The sequence below is a fragment of the Podarcis liolepis genome, assembly GCF_965112155.1.
Source record: "Podarcis liolepis genome assembly, chromosome: 5".
NCBI lineage: Eukaryota > Metazoa > Chordata > Lepidosauria > Squamata > Lacertidae > Podarcis > Podarcis liolepis.
In genome coordinates, this window is record NC_139556.1 from 38,287,651 (window position 1) to 38,309,740 (window position 22,090).

General features: G+C 44.0%; 1 protein-coding gene across 1 annotated transcript in view; it reads left to right on the plus strand.

Moving 5' to 3' along the window:
• LOC310707870 (lysosomal acid lipase/cholesteryl ester hydrolase-like) overlaps positions 1 to 15,447 on the plus strand; it is a 40,310-nt gene extending 24,863 nt beyond the window's left edge. Inside the window, exons 12-18 of the mRNA XM_083505325.1 lie at positions 446 to 644; positions 2,445 to 2,554; positions 10,714 to 10,850; positions 11,620 to 11,766; positions 12,446 to 12,517; positions 14,084 to 14,149; positions 14,917 to 15,447. Coding sequence (XP_083361451.1) covers positions 446 to 644; positions 2,445 to 2,554; positions 10,714 to 10,850; positions 11,620 to 11,766; positions 12,446 to 12,517; positions 14,084 to 14,149; positions 14,917 to 15,150 — 965 coding nt within the window. The 3' untranslated portion in view covers positions 15,151 to 15,447. The remainder of the gene's footprint in view (positions 1 to 445; positions 645 to 2,444; positions 2,555 to 10,713; positions 10,851 to 11,619; positions 11,767 to 12,445; positions 12,518 to 14,083; positions 14,150 to 14,916) is intronic.
• The last annotated feature ends 6,643 nt before the right edge of the window (positions 15,448 to 22,090 follow it).

Consider the following 22,090-nt stretch of genomic DNA (forward strand, 5'->3'; position numbering starts at 1 on the left):
TTAGGAGAGTTGTTTAGAAACAGCCACAGCAGTTGTGGTCTCTCTTCAGCGGTAGGCAGCAATCACCTCAGAGACACAGCGTTTCACCCACAGGAGAGGCAAGGTCCACCCACCTTCTGACCTCACCTACTACTGCTACCTTTTGCCAGTACTTCAGCACTGCCTCTCTGGATTGCTTGGGAAAAGTAGGCGGGGACATGTTGGCAGAAGAGAAAGTGGATGGGAAAAGAATGGTCATGACGTTTTATGTAGGCTTACACAAAACATCGTTGCTAGTCTTCACACAATCAATGAAAACATTTTCTGAGGTCCTAGGAAACGTCTGACTCATCTCCTTTGTACCCCCTGCACCCTACTCTGCTTGGCCTTGGGCTAGATACCAGGAGGAAACGTTGGTGCTCTGTGAGTGCCCATTCTCTTATCTAATGTTGTCTTTGTTTTCCAGGGCCTAAGTCAGTTGTGTTATTGGTACCTGGTAACTTTTGTGAAGGCAGGAGCTGGATTTCAAATCTTCCCAGCAATAGTCTGGGATTTGTTTTAGCAGATGCTGATTATGATGTCTGGATAATAAATAACAGGGGGACCACCTGGTCTAGAAGACATCAGCACTTCTCAGTAGACCAAGAAGAATTTTGGAATTTCAGGTAAGTACAAGGGCCTATTGTTGCTTGGATGGAAGGGATGATTTTCCTGAGAACTTTCCCAGGACTCAGGTAGATTAGTAAAGAAAAAGTGTTTTAGATGCATTGTATAGGCAATATAACACTGTGAAACCAGATGGCACTGTGGAGTTCTGTCTTTCCCAACTGGATTTCCCTATATGATTTTACAATGTGTCTAACTGAAATGCTTCATAGATGTGTTTATTTTTATCATCATCATCATCAATCTTTATTACGGTCAAGAGACCCAACAAATCATTACACAGCAATACACAATTCAGACAGCCTGTTGTTGTTGTTGTTGTTTAGTTGTTTAGTCATTTCTGAATCTTCGTGACCCCATTGACCACAGTTTGCTAGGCACTCCTGTCTACCTCCAGGTTAAACAGGATCGTCTCCACCCCCATCGTTCTACCCGGACACTGAGGTCCAGCGTACAGGGTCTTCTGGCAGTTCCCTCACTGCAAGAAGCCAAGTTACAGGGAACCAGGCAGAAGGCCTTCTCGGTAGTGGTGCCCGCCCTGTGGAATGCCCTCCCACCAGATGTCAAAGAGAACAACAACCACCAAACTTTTAGACGACATCTGAAGGCAGCCCTGTTTAGGGAAGCTTTTAATGTTTGATGTATTCCTGTATTTTAATATTTGGCTGGAAGCCACCCAGAGTGGCTGGGGAAGCACAGCCAGATGGGCGGGGTATAAATCGTAAATAATAAATAATTATAAATAATAAATAACAAATTATTATTATTATTATTATTATTATTATTATTATTATTATTATTATTATTTTGTTCAGACTTAAGGATAGGGATCATTGGTTCTTGCAACCACTGATAAAAACTTCGCCACTGCTAATGTTCTAGCGTTTGTCCGGTCTTCCAGTAGGAACCTGACATAGTGAGCCTCTGATTTTCCCAGGAAAGGTAATTTCCCAGGCAAGGGTAATTTCAGTTCAGCCACCCAGAGCAGAATTTTAATTTAATGTTGGGGAATTTTAATCATGGCACCACACTCCACATAATATCAGAGGGTAGTGACCCCCCCAAAGCATTTCCTACTCTTGCCCCTGCACTGTGGAATGCCCTTCCGTCTTCCATATGTAAAGCATCATCAGTGTGATTCCACACATCGTTCCTGATGTAGATCTTCATTCTCCACTTAGTTGTAATTTATTTACAACATTTATTGCCACCTTGTCCCTGGTGTAGATCTTCACTCACTGCTTCCTCCCTGGAGGGAAGTGGTCCAATTTTGTGGTTCGCCTCCAGTGCCAGAATATCTTAGGCCAGTCCTAATACAACTAGCATATAAGACCATGAACATTTTGGCAACTAGATTACCTGATAAATGGCCCACTCTTCTACAAATCTGTTAGTTCCTCCAGACATATTGTGAAGATAACCATTTTGCCCAGACGTTCCAGAATGTACACCTTTTAGACTGTGTAAAGGGACTTCTGAATTACCATTTAAATTTAACACAGTTGAGCAATTTCATATAATTCTTTAAAATTATCCTTTAACATGTGGACAACGTACATATTTGAGAACCTATTGGGCTAGTTTAAGGGTGATATAAATATTTAAATAAATCATAAATATATATTTACTCTTTCTCTCCTTACTCTTTCCATAGGACAATAAACTTACAACGTTATCCTCCAAAAGTAAGGGTATCATATGTAATGTATGGTACCTTTTGTATTTAGACATTAATGTCCACAACTGTATGCAATTGCAGACAGGCAAAATTTCAGCTATATTCTGTGTTTGTCTTTCAGCTTTCATGAAATGGCAATTTATGATATTCCAGCAGCCATAAACTTTATTCTGCAGAAAACTAAGCAAAAAAGCTTGTATTATATTGGCCATTCCCAGGGAGGTACAATGGGTAAGTTAATAAGAAAAGAATGAAATACCTTTTATTTTCTTACCTTTTTGCATTATCAGGGACTTGCTGGGGGTGTGGTCCAGTCTCAGGACTATTGGGAAGACTAGTTCAGAAAAGAAAAAGACAGATTAAAGCATAGCTTTTAAAAAAGAAAATAAAAAGCAGAGTTCACATACGTTCCATGAGAAAGTCTTTTCAGGATCAGGACTTCAGTATACAGGATCAGGCAGCGTATACAGCTCTTATCAGTTCCACAGCCATGAAGAATGTCCATCTGTGGTGCAAATAAATTCGTTGAATGACAGGCATTTCAAAAGAAGAGAGATGGGAAACTTTTGACCTTGCAGAAATCTTGTGTTTTTTTAAAAAATAAATAATATTTATTAATTTTCCAACAGTTTAAACACTACAAAAAACAACAAAAAACAACAACAATACAATACAATAAAAAACACTACAAAACACTAACACATTAAACTAACAAAACAAAACAAAAACCATTTAAAACACATCAAACAATTTCTGTTTTTTTAATTTTTTTTATTCATTTTCTATTACCAAACAACAACAACAGCAAAAAAAAAGAACAATAACAAACACATACAAAAAAAAAACAACAGAAGAAAAACATCAGCCAAATCAAAAACACCTTAACCAACCGAAAAACAGACATAACAATAAATAACAGTTGACTTCCCTCCATCTCGGTCTTGGGTTATGTGAATGTTAAAACCAATCTGCAGTTTTTCATTGTATAACATCAGCACATCGCAAGAGTTATATTACGCCTACTGTGATTTTTATATCTCTAGAATTTGTTTCTATATATGTTATAAATTTAGACCATTCATCAATAAACTTTCTACCTTTTTGCTGTCTAATGTTCTGCATCATTTTTGCTAAATCTATATACTCAAATAATTTAATTTGCCAATCTTTGATAGTCGGGATATTTGGGGTTTTCCAATTTTGCGCTAGTAGAATCCTGGCAGCTACAGTTGCATACTGAAACATTACATAATCTTCTTTCTTAATCTCCTCTCCGATCATTCCCAAAAGGAAGGTTTCAGGCTTTTTGACAAAGGTGTATTTGAGTATTTTCATAAGTTCATTGTAGATAGAATCCCATTTTTTTTAACTTCTTCACATTTCCACCACATGTGGTAGAAGCTTCCCTCTTTAGATTTACATTTCCAACACCTTCTGTCCCCGATCTTATACATTTTTTGCAATTTCACAGGGGTGATGTACCAACGATACATCATCTTTTCCATATTTTCTCTGAGGGCGGTACAGGCAGTAAATTTCATTCCTTTAGACCACAGCTTCGTCCATTTTTCAAAATCTAAATTATATCCAATATCTATGGCCCATTTTACCATAACGTCTTTAACCTCTTCGTCTTTGGTGTCCCAATCTAACAGTTGGTTATACATTTTAGATAGCAATTTAGTTTTACTTTCTATTATATCTACCTGAAATTTAGATTTTTTCTCATTCATTCCAATTTTTCTATCTTCCTTCCATAGGGCATTAATCTGATGGTATTGCAGCCAACCTGTCAATTTACTTTTCACATCAAACAATTTCAATATCATATCTTTCATTCACTTATTTCCATGACCTCCTCACACCTCCCTTTTTGTATTCCACTTCTGTTAATTGTTTCAGCAATTCCTTTCCGTCTTCCTCTGTTTTCTATCCTATAATTATCTTAACACATTCTAACCTTCTTTTCCCCCTTTAATACTCTATTAATCTATTTATACTTAATTCCTTATAACATTTCTGCTAAAGCCATATAACTTCATTTCAACATTATTCTAATATTCATTAATTTTACAGTATTTCTGTAAATAGTCTTTAAACTTTTTCCAGTCTTCTTCTACCGACTCTTCTCCCTGGTCTCGGATTCTGCCAGTCATTTCCGCCATTTCCATATAGTCCATCAACTTCATCTGCCATTCTTCCCGGGTGGGTAAATCTTGTGTCTTCCAGTACTTTGCCATAAGTATTCTTGCTGCTGTTGTTGCATACATTTAAAAAGCTCTATCCTTCTTTGGCACCATTTGGCCGACCATGCCCAGGAGAAAGGCCTCTGGTTTCTTCAGAAAAGTGTATTTAAATATATTTTTCATTTCGTTATAAATCATCTCCCAGAATGTCTTAATCCTTGGGCATGTCCACCAAAGGTGAAAGAATGTACCTTCAGTCTCATTACATTTCCAACATTTATTGTCGGGCAAATGGTAAATTTTTGCAAGCTTGACTGGTGTCATGTACCACCTATAAATCATTTTCATTAAATTTTCTCTTAGGGCATTACATGCCGTGAATTTCATACCTGTGGTCCATAACTGTTCCCAGTCAGCCATCATTATGTTATGTCCAACATCTTGTGCCCATTTAATCATAGCTGATTTCACCATTTCATCCTGAGTGTTCCATTTCAACAGCAAGTGATACATTCTTGACAAATTCTTGATTTTTGGATCCAACAATTCTGTTTCCAATTTTGATTTTTCCACCTGGAAACCAACTTTTTTGTCCAAATTGTATATGTAATGGTTCTAGGGGTTGCTTGTGTGTAAATCAACGCCACCCTTGGCATGTTGCCTGAGTGAACCCTTTCTGCCTGGACAGCCACGCGCCCGTGACTGTCTCAATCGCTGGCAGAATCCGTTATTGGGCGTTTTTTGAACTTCTTCCAGCAAAGAAGCTCTTTGACGCTTAGTCTCCGCCTAGCCTCCCTGCATGGAAGCCTTCTGCGCAGGGAGGGTGTGGGCATCGGAGGACCCGAGCTCTCCCCCCTGGTTCCCGGCGAAGAGTCTTGGAGCCACCTCGCCGATTCCCCCATCTGCCCCCCTTCTCCACTGGCGTTACGCTGATTTCCTTCCCCAGAAGATGTGCTGCTTCTCTCCCTCCCGGGACGCTCTCCGGAACCTCCCTTTCCCTCTGGCTCCGATGGCAGTTCCCTGACATCCACCTCCTCCCCAGGACCCCCTCCACCCCTGGCGCGATTTTCTGATAAAACCTCGTCTCTTTCCTCGGCCGACACCGCGGGGGAATCCCCTGAAGGAGCTGTCACCATCCTCTGAGGATTCAAAACCAGCCTCCCACCCGCTCCGATCTCTCCTCGCAGAGTGGGCCTCCCAGTCTGATTCTTCTCCCTCTGACACCCCACCTCTCTCCCACAAAGGAAAACCCACAAAGTCCCCTTCGTCGTCTGTGGTTCCAAATTCTTCCTCCCAGAATCTCGCTAGTGGTTTGGCTTATCCGGGAACAGACTGTGGAATTCTTCCATCAGATACCCGTCATTGATAGACTCAGCGGGAACCCACGTGTTTTCTGACCTGGGTTCTCCCTCCCAAGCTACCAAGTACTCCACCTGCCGACCTCGCCACCTTGAATCGAGGATTTCCGTGGCTTGGTTGCGGTGTTCCCTCTCCTCTACCCTCGGGTGGGTGGTGATTTGTCCCTCCCACCCCAGAAACTCTCGCCCTTCCCTGTACGATATAAAAAATTTCCTTCCAGTAGCACCTTAAAGACCAACTAAGTTAGTTCTTGGTATGAGCTTTTGTGTGCATGTACACTTCTTCAGATACGATACACTTCTTCAGATTCCCTGTACGGTGTGAGTAGTGACCTATGGAACACCGGATGTATCTTCATGCTGTCTGGCAACTTGAGTTTGAACGCCACTGGCTTCACCTGCTGTGCTACTTCCAAAGGCCCCAGTCGCCTTGGCTGCAACTTCTTGCACCCTCCCTTTAGGGGTAACCCTTGGGTTGACAACCACACTCGGTCTCCCACCCGTATGGCCTCCCCCTCCCTACGGTGCTTGTCCGCCTGCCTTTTGTAAACTTCCTTGGCCCGCTCCAAGTTCATCTTGAGTTGTTGGTGCAAGGCCTCGATTTCTTCTACAAACTGCTCGGCCACGGGTACACTCCATGCATCCTCCCCCCTTCCCAGGAAGGCCCTGGGGTGACACCCATAATTGGCCATGAACGGGCTCATTCCCATGGACATGTGTTCCGCGTTATTGTATGCAAATACAGCCAAAGCTAATTTCTTTACCCAATCGTTCTGTCTCTCGCTGACGTAGCAGCGTAGGTATTGTTGGAGTATACTGTTCGCTCTCTCTGCTTGCCCGTTGGTTTCGGGGTGTCTGGCCATCGAGAAGTTCACCTCTACCTGCAGCAAGCTCATGAGCTTCCTCCAGAACCTGGAAGTAAATTGTTTCCCGCGGTCCGAGATTACCCTCAAAGGAGTCCCGTGCAGTCTGAAAATGTGATCCACAAACAACCGGGCTGTCTCCTCTGCCGTCACCGCATGCGAGCAAGCTATGAAATGGCACATTTTTGTCAGTAGATCGACTACTACCATGACTGCTGTCTTCCCCCTTGACTTGGGCAAATCCGTCATAAAATCAATGGACACCACCTCCCAGGGCCTTCCCGGCGTAGGTAAGGGTTCCAGTAACCCTGCGGGGGCAGCCCTCTCTCCCTTTGCCCTCTGGCATCGGTCGCACCCCTGTACATATTCCCGTACGTCTTCCCTCACCTTTGGCCACCAGAATTGCCTGGTGACGAGCAGCATGGTCTTGTGCTGTCCAAAGTGCCCAGCTGTTGGGTTGTCATGGAGCTGTTTAAGTACCTTCCCCCTCAAGGTCTCCCCCGGTACATACAGTGCCCCCTTATAGTACAGTACCCCTTCCTTTTCCTCAAACCCTCCATGGTCTTCCCTTCCGTCCCGGAGTTCCCTGATTTTTGCTTGAGTGAACCCATTGTCTCTGGTAAGCCCTGCCAGTTTTCGTTTCCCATCCAACGTTCCCCCACACACCCATTGCTCCTCGGGAAACACGTGTCGGGTTTCCAGTGGTCCCTCTCCCTCCAGGTATTCCGGTTTCTGGGAGAGAGCATCTGCTCTTATGTTTTCCTCTCCCGGCACGTATCTGATCTCGAAGGAAAACTTGGCAAACTCCTGGGCCCATCGAACCTGTCTCTGGTTGAGCACTCGCGCGGTCCGCCAGTATTCCAAGTTCTTGTGGTCAGTACAAACCTGGAGCTTGTGCCTTGCCCCTATCAACAGATGTCTCCATTGTCGAAACGCCGCATAGATTGCAAGCAGTTCGCGGTCATACACTGTGTAGTTTTGCTCTGACTTGCTCAGCTTCCTTGAGAAAAAGGCACACGGCCTCCAGTCCTGCTTAGCCCCGGGCTGCAAAAGGACCGCTCCCACAGCTCGGTCGGACGCGTCTATCTCCAGTCTCATGGGCTTCTCCAGATCCACATGCAGGAGCTGTTCTTCTGAACCGAACGCCTTCTTCAGCCTTTCAAAGGATTGCTGGGCACTTTCTGTCCACGCAAACTTCTGTTTGCTACTGAGACAATCTGTTATGGGCGCTGTCAAGTGAGCGAAGTTCTTTATGAACGTCCTGTAGAAGTTGCTGAAGCCTAGGAACCTTTGCACATCCTTTCTGTTTTGGGGGGCTTTCCATTCCAGCACTGCTTTCACCTTGCCTGGATCCATGGCTAGTCCTTTGTCTGACAGCCTGTAGCCCAGGAACTCGACCTCCTTGGCGTGGAATTGGCATTTTTCCAGCTTGATCCACAACTGGTGCTTCTGCAGCCTCTTTAGTACTTCCCTGACATCTCTGACGTGTTGCTTCTCATTGTCCGAGTAGATTAAGACGTCATCCAAAAAGGCTATGCAATTCTTGTACAGCAGGGGCCCCAACACGTGGTGCATGAATCCTTGAAAACAGGCGGAGCCCGATTGTAATCCAAATGTTCTTTTTTCAATAAATGAAAGACTCTTCGCCTTTTTTCTGGGGAGTTCAGTCCATTCACATTCCAACTCAAAACCTGCAACCCCATCATGTAATTACGCTGATGTTCCTCCAACTGCACCTAATGCTTGCTCTTCTTCTGATGGTGGTGGTGGTGACACATTCACTGGGAGGTCCAATCCAAAGGATAATGCTGATATGTCCAATATTTCCTTATTTGGTGATCTCCTATCCAATGCTCTTTGCTCTAGTCCTCTATCTGGTGATCTTCTGTTCGATGCTCTTGGCTCTTCTCCAAGTCCCTTCTGAAGATCTTCTTTGTATTTATACAAAAACTTTACTTTATCTTCTATTGATCTTATTTTTATTTTCCTTCCTTTGAAACTGAAAGATAGGCCTTGGGGAAACTCCCACCTAAAGATGATTTTATTCCTTCTCAGCAGAGCAACAATATCTCTGAAGTTAGGCCTAAGATCCAAAAGATATTTCGGGACATCTTTAAAAATTTCCACTCTTGACTGTTGTATTTCTAGATTCTTCTGGTAATGCCAACCCAAAATTCTATCTCTCTCTTCTTTGGTTCGAAGAGTGATCAAACAGTCCCTTATTCTATTCTTCTCTTTTTTCCCTCCTCTTCCAAGCCTGAAGGCCCTCACAATTCTAAACTCTTCTTGCTCCAAGTCCAAGTCCCAAAAGTCAGCAAATTCCTGTGTGAGAAAGTCTGTCAAACTTTCCTTCTCCAATCCTTCTCCAATTCAGGTAGGGCTCTGATCCTCAAATTCGTCTGTTTTTCTTTAAGTTCAATCATAGCAAGCGTCAACTTATGTTCATCAAGTTGCCTCTGTAGGGCTGGGACTCTCTCTCCAGTTGTGTTACTTTACATTCCGCAGCAACTGCTTTCTCCCTGGCTTCCTCCGCAGTCTGCCGTATCAAAATAGATTCCTGTATCAATTTCTGGATGGTCTCTGTATTGGTATTCACCTTTTGTCCCAGATTATTTATACTTTCTGTATTTAAGTCAATTTTAGTAGTTGCAGCATCCACTTTCACATTTGTCGCATCTACTTTCTTGTTAAGCTGTTCCAATGAATCATTTATTTTATTTAATGCAACCGCTAAAGCCTCTTCTGTCGACATTCCTCTTGATTTGGAGTGTACTGATGCGGAAGCAGCTGCCGAGGAGGCAGGGAGGCCTTGTGTTGAGCCTCTCCTGGGTTGCTGCCAAGTCCTCCCAGACCTTAGTGTTTTTTTCAGCAGTTGACTGATCTATTTTTTCCTTTCCATCTGCCATAACACTCAAAAGATTCAAGGTCAGTCCCAGAGTCTCACAATTTTTATCTTACAGCTGGAAATTCCCCTAGCCCAGATCTTGTAAAGCCACCAGTTTCAAAGGCTTCCACTAGGGGGAAACAGTTTCTATTTATATTAGTCAGTAATGTCCTCTTTTAGACACAGTTCAAACAATCCAAAGCTAGTTTCAATTTTCAGTTACTTTTACTATTTTTTAAAGGCAGCCGGAGACAGTAGAAACAATGTATCTTCTCTTCTGCTAGCTGTCAATGAACGTTCCAAACACTGTCAATGAACATTCCACCAGACGTCAGTCCTGCTAGCAGCCCGTTCCCAGGGTCAGAGCGGCGGTATTTTAGCTCTCTTTGCTCTCTCCAGCAGGCATACTCAGTCCACAACTCCCCCCCCTCTTCTCCTGCCTCCAAGGGGGGGATTTAATGTTCTTTACCGATGGAAATTTAGTCTTTTGCAAAAGGCTTTCCAAGACTTCAGCTTCCAACCTTATTGCCTCAGTCTGTTTACAAAAGGGGAAGGCGGACTTCCTGTTTTGAACCTCCCCGTTACAATTCCAAATTAAACATTTAAACATCCAATTCTCCCGCTTCAGGTCTACTCACGGGTAATTACTTTAGTGTCAAATTGTCCACAGGAAAAAGTCAGCGCTCTCCGACAACAGCTATGCGGCTTCGCTCCATGGAAGAAGCAGACAATTCGAAGCACCACGCCACTCACCCCACGTCGCTCCGGATCCCTGAAACCGGGTTTCCCTGCTAGTAGGGGAGGCGCAAAAGGTGCCCGCCGAATCCCACGCTCACAGGCTTCTCCCGCCTGTGATTTTAACGGGTCTCCGCCTTCGCCGTGGCGGCCAGACCCAGATTCCCATGGAGCAAATTCCTCCCGATCAGAGGAATTCCGCCATTACCGGAATCTTGGACTCCAGCTCCCATCAGCCCCCAGCAAGCATGGCTGATGCGCTCCAGCTCCTGCAACACCTGGAGAGCCACAGGTTTTTTTAAATCTCTTATTTGTTTGTTTGTTTGCAAGTGTTATGTTAATTCTAAACATTCCCCCCCCCCAGGTTTTATTGCCTTTTCAACCATGCCACAGCTTGCTCAAAAGGTTAAACTCTTCATGGGCCTGGCTCCTCCCTACACATGCGAAGGCATCAAAGGACTCCTTTCCTTAATTCTACGCCTTCCTCAAGAATTGATAAGAGTAGGTATTATTCAAGGCCCATAATTCTAATATATATTTTTCTTCTGCATCTTTATGGAGAGTTAGTCTTCCTGCCATCCGCTTCATTTACTTATGTTGAGTGTGAGCTTGAAGAATTAGAAGGTTTGGATCACATGAACATTTGTAGCATGATAAGGTCCAAGTAGCCAAGTAAGATTGTCTTCCAAGAACACGGTCTTAACAGTGAGTCCCTAAGTGACTGTGAAGGCCAATTCTGGATCCACATGTCCTTCCACAATGCTTTTTGGTGGCTGCTCCCAGACAGGATGAAGACTCTGTCACAGTCAGGGATGCTAGAAAGGAATGAATGACATTCCAACCTGCATGTGTCACAACCAGTACCATTTGCATTCTGCTGCTGTTTAGCTTCTGCAAAATACTCTGTTATTCATCTTACTGTCCACTATTGAGAATGCCCTTTTCCAGGACCCCACTCCCAAACTTTTAAGGAACTATCAAGAAGGCCCCATCTGCCAATCTTAACACCTGAGAGGTTGTGTGGGAAGAAGTTGTTGGAGAGCACCCCTTTAGAAATCTCTCCTCAGCTATCCAGAGCCAGGCCATATCAGAACCTGGCAGCAAAATTGCCTAGAATGCCCACGCATATCTTCTTGAGCGTGCTTGAAGAAAAGTGGTATATAACTGTAACATAAAGGAGATCTGTTTCTAACAGGAACCTCAATGTTTCCTTCCAAGAAAGGGCAATTTTTTAGTAATGCTTCAGATTTTTTAAATTTTATCTTTACAGCCTATATGCGGCAATAAAGAATTCTGTTTTTTCCATTACAAACTAAAAGCCAACAATGCCAAGTGGTGCAGCTATCCAGGGATTGACAAACTTTGTCTTCAAATCATGTCCTTATTCCAAGGACGCAATGAGAAAAACCTAAATGTGGTAGGTAGTTTTATTCTCTATCATTTATTCATTTATTTCTTTTTGAAAGAACTTGCTGTGTACATATACAAAACAACAAAAGAAAATCAAACAAACAAAATAGAGTATTTGCCATAATTTTGAGTCCCTTTACATAGTTCTTCCATGTTGAAATTCTAGAGGCCTCTTTTAATAAATGTTGATCTATCTTTTAAAATTTATTTTCAAAATTAACTTCTCGTCTAGTTGGTAGTTGGTCATTTACACATGGCCATAGAAGAGGAAATGCACAGCACTACAAAAACCAAAGAAGTTTCAGAGTGACTAATTTTAACTGCTTATGCTAATTTCCAGATGCAAAGTTAGAAGGAATTACTACTGCAGGGCAGGATGTGACCAGGTGACCTCTGTGCCTGCTCCATGTGCTGTCCAGATGCTCACTATTGTGAGGCAACTTCAAGGCCCCTGTTCTTCCTTCTTATGGCTCCTTATCAGCTGGATTCACTATGGGTGGGGGATACACATCTAGGTACTCAGACAGCTCTTCATCAGAAACCTGCTTCCTTGTGCTACATGCAAGTGTCTGTATGCTGCACTACCTTGATTGCCATGACCTATTGCTTTGTAAATAAATGTGTTCCTTGAAATTTTTTCAAGAATGTGAATATAATAAGCATTTTCCTTTCTATTATTCTTCCAGAGTCGAGCAGATGTGTATCTTGGAATTTACCCTGATTTTACTTCTGTAAAAACTATCATACACTGGAGTCAGGTATGTTCTAACAAATATCTTCTCAGCATTTGAAAACATGGGAGTCAAAAGTCTGACATTTCGACTTGCCTGTTTAGTTTCTCATGTTTCTGTTTTGGTACTAAGGTTTCGATTTCATTTTATAAAAGTGTAGTTTTCCAGATTACCAGACCACTCAAAAGTTATATTCTAGATATTCAAACAATATTCAAACATGAGCTGTAACAACTCTTTGGATCTCATGGGAAGAACATAGGAAGCCGCCCTTTACTGAATCTGCCCATTGCTCCTTTCAGTTCAGTATTGTCTACTCTCACTGGGAGCAGCTGTCCAGGGTTGCAAATTGTAGTATCTCCCAGCCCTACCTGGAGTTGCAAGGAATTAAATCCGGAACCCTCTGAGTTCAAGGCAGAGACTCTATCACTGATCTATGGCTCTTTCTGAATATTTAATTTTGACATTATAATTCTTCCTTATGTTCTTTCTGTTGGGATACTGCCAGGGAGACAAAGTCCATCATGACCCCAAGCCGTCTGCCGGACGATCCATCGATCTCCCGTAGGCACGCAGTATCAGCAATTAGTGACATGAGTTTCCTGAAATATCTTGCCACATTCCAGAGCTCATGCATACTCTATCAGCAGATAATGCACAGCAAAAGTCGCACTCAGGAGAGCATTATTTACAAGTTTTATTCAGCATTGATCAGAACAAAGAAAGACATGACTGCCTGCGTCAGTGTCTCCAGCACAGAGAGAAAACGAAAGCAACAGAAAATATAAACATCCTGTGAACAGGAAATACGCAGGCTCTGTGACTGTCAAAGCCTGCTCCCTTTTAAGGTGGAACGGAAATATCCTAACACTTTCACCATTTCTTATTCTCCTTGCTGCTGAGTTCAGGCAGGGGGTGGGTGGAAGAGGGCAGATGGAGGTTGGTGGGGTACTGCCCCATTCACCCGAGTGCACTAACATCCACTGGTGCTGGGAATCCTCAAATTACGCAGAAGGTGAAACATATTGCAGTGGTCTTGGCAGCTGAAGATTAGTGAAGGCTGGGAAAAAGAAGAGGTCAATATTGTGGGCACAGGACCAATTCTCTGGGGTGAGGATAGCTCTTCCCTCCCAACATATGCAGGAATGGGGCTGAACGCCCTCAATCTTGAGGGGCCGGGCTCAGTTTTTTTAATATTTTCTCACAAATGAGGATGATAGATATGTTAATAACCTTCTACCTGACTTTCCAGAGACACCACTGTTTTAAGCAGAGCTTATGGTCCTATCATTGGCCAGGATGGATGGGTGGGAATTCTGATACTGTCAAACCTCGGTTTCCGAACAGCTCCATTTTGGAACGCCTTGGCTCCCGAATGCCAAAAACCTGGAAGTAAAAGTTCCCATTTTTGAATGCTTTTATGAAGCCAAACATCCGACGAGGCTTCTCTTTGAGTTCAACAACCGAAGTTTGACTGTAACCAAGATCTCTAGATTTTGAATTTTCTTGTGGCCCTCCATCTTTCAAGAGGATTTTGTTTTTTGAACGTGCACCAAATTTCAAATTGTGTATAAGTCTTTTCCATCTTTTTAGGTTGCTAAAACCAACCAATTTAAGTATTTTGATTATGGATCAAAGAACAAAGCTGTCTACAACATGGTAAGTGTTTTGGATTCTAATGAAAGATTTTGGCGGTAGGTTAAATTTTTAATGTGAACCGTGTTGTGATTTCTGAGTTCTTATATAATTCCTTTGGGTGAGATAACACCAAAGACACCAAAGAACTGGTTGTAATTATGTATTTATCTATGAAAGTGCATGCATTTAATGAGTAAGGGCATAGAAAACTGCCTTATCCCAAGTCAGACTATTGATCCACCTATCTGTCTATACTGATTGGCAGCAGCTCTGATTCCAAGCCCTACTAGAAAACCTGAGGGACCTATGACCTTCTACACACAAACCAGATGCTCTACCAGTGAACTACCACTTCCCTCTAGATTTTGCCTTTTGGGATCCATTGAGAGCCTCCTTCCAGGCCAGATGTGCAGCGGGGCTTAGCTGCGACTAGTCTGCTGATATGTGCGGAAGTGGCTGCCTCTGCTAAGTTACTCCACCTTTCAGCTGTTGGGGGGGGGGGGGAGACTGAGCAACATCATCAAAGCCCTACTGCCCCTGAGGCTTACAAGGAGACCCTCCCTCTGTCCTGAAGAGCACGTCCTCCTCATGAGCCATGAGGACTCTTATTCCTTTTGATATTCTTACTGCTCCAGAGTAAGGAGTTGGATACTTAATAGTTAAAGAATGATTTTCAAGGGACAGATGTTAGGCATTCAATGTATCTGAAGATCCAAAAGATGTATTTAAAAGAGGAAAATAAATAAAAGTGAACCTAATTTTCATCTTTCTGTTCTTTTTCTCAACAGAGTACACCCCCATTTTATAAGATAGAAGACATTACTGTGCCAACAGCTGTGTGGAGTAGTGGGAATGACCTTATTGTAACCAAAAAGGCTATTGAACGGCTGCTCCCTCGAATCCCTCATTTAGTTTTCTATAAGAATATTCCTGAATGGCAACATACGGATTTTATCTGGGGTCTTGATGCACCAAAGCAGTTGTATAAGGATGTGCTTTCTCTGATGCAAAAGTTCAAATAATGTCTTAATATGAGGGGCAAACTATATATCTGATATTAATGCAGACGCATTTTTTAAAATTTTTACATTGATTGTTTTCTGTACTTATGTTCTTCTTTTCTGTCGCAAATAATATTAAAGGTTGGCTAGCAATAACTAAAGGAGCTAAGGAAGAAAAACACACAACAAAATTGATGGTAAAAATGTAACAACATGCAGGGGCACAGCCTCTAGTACTACTTATTATTATAATATATATTCATATTATATTGTGTTACCATGCATTATAGAATAAACTTGCTTCTGTTCTGCAATGAATCATGGAATTCCTTGCCAATATGAAGGGACCCCCAAAAGCCCAAATAATATGCAGCTTGGAATAACTTTTTATATTCCAGCGGAAGGTACTCCAATTCTGACTAACCCACCCAACCAGAGGTCAGTGAGGGAAATGTCACACATTGCTCAGGTTTGGCTATCAAGACCATGAGCCTCCATAGGGCGGCTGTCTCTTATTTTAGCAAATGCTTTCAACTGCTTGACCCCTGTAATACCTTCCACGTAAAAGAAGCTAATCGCTGGCTGGCATTGTGTACACCTGGCTTTGCCAGACACAAGGGAGCCTATTACTGTTGAGACTTTGCGGTTGATATGGGGCAAGTTAGGCAGTGTTTGTTGGTCCAGTTTTGAGGTTCAGTTATTTGCAGTTTGTCTTGGTACCTGGCTCTTGCTCTAGCATGGAATGGCGGGGGGGGGGGGGAAGGCAGGGAGGCCTGCCGATAACCCTCCAACACCACCATTAAGAAGTAGAGGTTCTCCATATACAGTGGTACCTCTGGTTGCGAACAGGATCCATTCCAGAGCTCTGGCCACATCCCAAGGGAATTTGCAACTGGAATTCTGCGCATGTGCACGGCGCAGATTGCACGGGAACAGGAGCTGGATTGGGGCTGCTCAGCTGGGGAGGTGCAGGCTCCATCACACTTTCAGTTTAGGGGTTTGCGGCTGCACTCCCCTCAAGGGGGAAGTTTAAAGGAGCCCCCACCTCCGCATCAGAGCCCCTGCACCACCTGAAGGCAGCCAGGCAATCCTCAACTGAGCTGCCTGATCCCGCTCCTACTTGTGTGGAAGCAGGTGTGGAGGTGGGGATCTCTTGGCATGGAGCCTCCGCTCAACTTCTGAGAGATCCCCACCTCCACTCCTGCTTGCATGTGAGCCCTCCTCTCCTCCTCCTCCCCCATCTCCAGCATGGAAGCTATGGGCCTGCTGGGGTGATGGCACTCATGTCCACAGAGAGGGCTCTGAGTGCCCTCTCTGGCACGTGTGCCATAGGTTCACCACCACTGAACTAGGACATAGTATACAAAGGCAATGCCAACAGACCACACTTCGTCCACAATTGACTGTGCAGCACCTGAAAATTAAGCAGCTCATTAGTTGAGGAGGAAAACACATTAATTATATTCTTCAAAAATTCCATGCATGTGCTTACACAACGGTATTGCTGTTCCAGAGGTGTGTGTGTGTGTGTGTGTGTGTGTGCGTATGAATACATATAACATATATGAGAAAGCCACTTCCGAGCTAGGGAGTAGGTGGGGTTGTGGGCTTCACGCCCCTCCCCCACGCTCGCGGGGCTGGCTTCAGCCCCTGCGATAACAGGGAATCCTCGGGTGCGTCATCCCCGGGCCAGCCTCGCTGCATTTAGGTCTGGTGCAGCTGAGGGTTTCCCTCTTTTCCGCACTGCAGCTAGCTAGGTTTTTTGGCTCCTCGAGGATTTTTATCCAGCGCCTTGTGTGTGCTAACTAATTCTCTTGTTGTTTTCCCAGGTTGTCTTCGTCCTTAGCCTGCTGAGTGGTAAAAAGGAGAGCGATTTTATCGGAACTACTGCGGCTTTAGGAATCTGGCACCTTTGCCAAGGAGTGGTCCCCAAATATATTTTAATTGTGCTACGAGGCTTTGTTTTCCTCTTCAGTTGTTCCCCCGTAGGTTGCTCAAGTCGGGCAGCACGCTGATTTGCAGTAGGGGCTGGAAGCGGATCTTACCTTACAGTGGGTGATTCCTTGCCCACAAACTTCTTTGCTTTGGGAGCCCTGTTCACCCGCCCGGGTAGCTGCCCATCGCTTCTTCAACCGTGACCACTCGGCTCCTTCCTACGACTGTTCTCATCTCCTCTGCAACAACGTCGGATTCCCTGAAAGCCCCCCGCTCGGCTCCTTCCTACGGCCGTTCTCATCTTCTCTGCAACGACATGGGATTCCCTGAAACCCTCCTTCGATCTCCCCCCCAGGTGCTTCTTTGAGGCAAAGCTGCGCAGACGGGAGCAGCGATATTTGTGGGATGCTTCAGCGCTCGCTAGAGGTTTGAGGGTTGCCCAGTATTACTTTCCGGTAGCGGGGAGGACCACATAGCACGGAACAGCCATTTTCCTCGGCGGAGGTTTGCTTTAGCAGCGGTAGTCCGCTCGCCGTGAGGTCTCAAAAAGTATCTTAAATCAGAAGCCGGAGGCTTGAATCAGAAGCCAGAGGCTTGAATCAGAAGCCGGAGGGGGTGCCTTGCTTTTTGTCAAGCCTACCGCTTCACGGCGCGGCTCTGCCATAATAATTCGTTACCGCCTGAGCCTCAGCATCTCTTTTACTGAGCTGCCTCATTTAACTGGGCGAAGTGTAGCTTTATAGCTGGTCCCCCTGCCTTAATTTTCTGCCGCTAGCTTGCCGATGACTGTTGCGGCTCTTTCGTGAACTTATCGCTGGAATTAAGTGCCCCCCTTTTCCTATTCCACGGGTTGGGGCTAGCATTAAGTGTTTTTTCTTTTCTTTATTGTCCTAGCTGCAGCTTTACTTCCTGGGTCTAATAGCGGGCATTCAAAAAGCATAGTGGTTGCCTGGGTTACGGCGCTTGAAGCCGAGTTATGCCCATACTGAGAGGCTGCACGCGCCATTTTAAGTAAGGGCTTTATACGGGTAAATGCTAGCTCACGGTCACCATGTGGCTAAGCCAAATCCGCCATTTTGAGTGAGGGCATTGTGCAGACACGTGGCGAAGCAGCGTCCACCATCTTGACTGAGGGCATTGTTTGGGGCAATTGGTGAAGCTGAGTCCACCATTTTGGCCAAGGGCATTGTGCTGGCAATTCAGCATAACAGGAGTTTATAGGCCTATTTCAACAGTTTTTTGCAACCCTTTCAATAAGGGATACTCAGCTTGATTAGGCTATTTGAGCAATTGATTGCTTTTAAGCAACCTATCATTTTGAATTTATAAATAAAATAAATAAATAATAAATAATTACAAAAACTAACTAAATAAATAAATAACTGTTGGGTTGGAATAACGACAGACGAGTAGCAGGTGTCATCGAGAGGCGTCTCTCGAGCAAGTCTCGAGGAGTCTCTTTTACTGAATATTACATGCATTGCCACGTATGTGCTGGTTGCTGATTGGTTAACACAAGTACAAAGCAAAGATTACATATAGGCATTAATCACCAATAGAAGAAAGGCTGGGAAAGGGAACACAGGGAACACGGAATTGGACAGGCATGAAAACCTCCTTAACTAATGATTGATATAGCAAGACTAAAACAATTACTAATGATTGATCATAACATGAAAGAATACAACAATCACGTTCCGTAGATGTGGTCAGCAATGCATTAAGAACAGGGTATACTGTTTCATGAACTCAATGGGAACTGATCAGAACATTCCCAGACTCATGTGCAGAGGCAAAAACTTCCCAGCATCTCCCCCTTTCTTTTCTTATTTGCGAGGGGTTACTATATGATTTCTGGGTGAATAAGACAAAAATACTTCGGGATACGTGGTATGCCAGCGTATGCCCGAAATAAGTTTGCCAGGGTGGATGGGACAAAAAATACTTCTGGATACGTGGTTTGCTAGCGCATGCCAGAAATAAGTCTGCCCATATCACCCCTAATGTTTTACTGTTGGTGCTGCCATTTCGCAAAGTAGGCAGCAATGATTTTATTGGGTGGCTGAGGGGGAGAGAGAAGCCGAGACAAAAGACTTATGAGTCCAGGAATGCATTGGAGGAAGCAACATAGCAAAATCAATATACATATAATGACAATGGCATATTGAAAGAGATTACGAAGCCAAGTAAAGTTAGGCAGCCAAGCAGTAAGCCACTGGGTGAAAGACTCCCAGAGGCCAGAAAAAGCAACGTCCTGTTTAATGTGATGTGTAAGATTTTGCAAATGAGAGATTTGGCTTTGAATGGCTTTAGAATTATCAATAATATTAAAACAACACATGTCGTCCACTTGTTCACAGCCGTAATGATGAAGCATCAGCAAATAGTGATAGCAACACGATTTTGTAAAAGTCCATAGTGGAGTTCACTCTGTTCTTTATTCAAAAGGTGAAGAGCTTGTGAAGTAAAATTCAGGGCTTTTTCTGCAGAACAAGCTAAAGAATTAATGTTCCTACTATTGCGGACAGCCAATCCAGGGACTCCTAGGAGAGAAACAGCTAAAGAGACCTGCTAGGAAGAGAGACAAAAGCATCACAATCATTAGTCAATGCAATAGAACGGCGATATCTGGAGCAGGACAGGTGATGTTTTTTGGGTAAAATGATGCACAAACGGCTTAAACAGCAATGTGTACCATGGCTGATGTATTGTTGGCACATGGTAGGGGAATTCAGCATTTCTTGTGGTAGGACTTTGCATTGATACTGTTCCGTGGGCTGAATGTTGTTTAACACAGGAATAATAAAAGCAAAAAAATTACGACCCTTCTCCTGTAGGGGAATGGAGAAGAAACAATCTTGCAAATCTATTATAGCCAATTGATATGAATGTGGAATCACATTTGGATTAGGCAGACCACACTGCAAAGGCCCCATGGGTTCAAGGATCTGGTTTATTTTCCTTAAATCCTGGAGAAATCTTCTTTTTTATGACGAAGACAGGGGTATTATAGGGGCTAACTGAAGGCTCAATATGATCTGCCAATAATTGTTCATTCACCAATTGTTTTAAAGCAAGTAGCTTTCCCGCCGTTATGGGCCATTGTTCTACCCATACCGGACTGGTAGATTTCCAGCTAAGGGGAAGTGCAAGCTTACTCATTAAATTGAATGGTAGCTTGTAAAATTCATAAGGAATAAACAAATAGCTCTATATTGTGATCAAGTAACTCCTAGAACAAAATTGTAAGTTTTAGCTTCAGAAAACCAGTTGCTTCTAGCCAACATCCTGTTGCCAATGTAGCTAAAATTTTAGCACTTTTGATTGTTAGTTGATAACAAGATTGTTAGTATGACAAGAGATTGGTGGGATGCTCTCCTACAAATTTCCAAAACTGATGTACTACAGACACAGCCAGGACATTCCAGACACAGCCAGGACATTCCAGAACAATTCTATCTGATACTGTAAATGTCAGGGTTTCAGTTTCACTCTAGCTAGAAAGAACTGCTACATATGCAACATGTACCAGAAGATTGCCAAAGGTGAGCTCTTGGCCAAAGCGTTATCTACTTCAGTGAAGTGTTATTTCTCACAAAACTAGCAATTTGTTTACTATCTATACATGCTCCCTAATATGGTTAAAGCATTGAAATTATGCGATTCCGACTGTTGGGCTTAAAGGCTTACTAGATTCTAGGACTAAGGACTAAATCATTATTGTACTTCTTTGCAATTTTGCCCACAGCTGCCCTGCTCATTGGGAGAACAGGAAATGGATCTGGAACACTTCAAAGCAGTACCATTGCTCCCATGTGTCTTCCTGTTTGGGCTGTCATTTTGTTAAAGCTGTGGTCTTGCTCTTGTAGTTGATCTGGGAGAAAAAGGCAGGTTCCCCAGGAAAAAATAATTCCTGTCTGAGGTGTTATGGAATGATGCATTTGGTTGCCTAATAATTTCAAAAGGGGGGTGGGTCTGGGAAGGGGTGCCTCTGTCCTGGAGACCAAGCAGGGGCTAAGTGTTGGGTTCATCCCAATTAGCTGTATGCCATAGTGTGACTCCAGAGGCGGAGCTAGCTGCTCTGGCACCCGGAGTGGCACACATGGTCTGCACCCGGGGGTGGGGCTAGCTCCCCGTGGGGCGAGGTGAGCGTCCTTTTCCTTACTGACTTCTGATTAAGAGAGTCCTTCGCGGTTAAGGAGCCAACTACTGGGATTCTGAAACCCTCTGAGAAACCCTTCTAAAGATAGGATGCTGCACTTCCGTCCGGATGGATAGACAAGAGGTTGAGGAGAGGAGAAAGCTGAATTGGAGAAAATGCTAGACCCAGAAGGACTTTATCGATGGTTCCCTGCTGTGGGGGCTCATCTGGAACTAGAGTGGTGGAAGCCCCAACCTCCCCGAAAGGGCCGCTTCTCTTTGTAACACGCTGTGGCTGGGTGAGCCCCTGCACATCTCTCACACTAGTGCGGGTACTTACAAGACTGGTTTGGCATTGCCCTTTATTGCCCTTTATTTGGCATTGCCCTTTATTGAATTACCAGCACACCTTATGTTTTAAATCCTTTCTAAGGTCCAGCTTTCCAGTGCGATACACCTCTGATGGCTTCTTCTCGACATACAGGCTAACTGCCAGATGCTAATAGCAGCGGCCTCCCTAGAAAGGGCGTTAGCCATTCTGACTCATCATCACCGGCTGATGAGGTGCCTGATTCTGGAAGCTGGACCTTGGGCTGCTTATTCTGCAAAGAACTAGAAGAACTGGAAGCAACCGGGTTATTGATACGGGCCGGCAGCCTCCACGCAGGCGCCCCGATGCGGTTCTGAAAGTCAGTCGTCACCGAGCAAGCCTGAGACCTAGTTTGCACAGCTGCCGTTCCTGTCTGAGGGCTTGGGCCTGCACCTGGGTAGTTTAAAGGCTGGCCACTGGTTTGCAAAACAAGGAAGTAAGAAACACAAGGCAAATAGAACTAAAGAATAGCTAAGAGAAAGCGCTGTTCATAGTCAACAATGAATGATCTGAAGG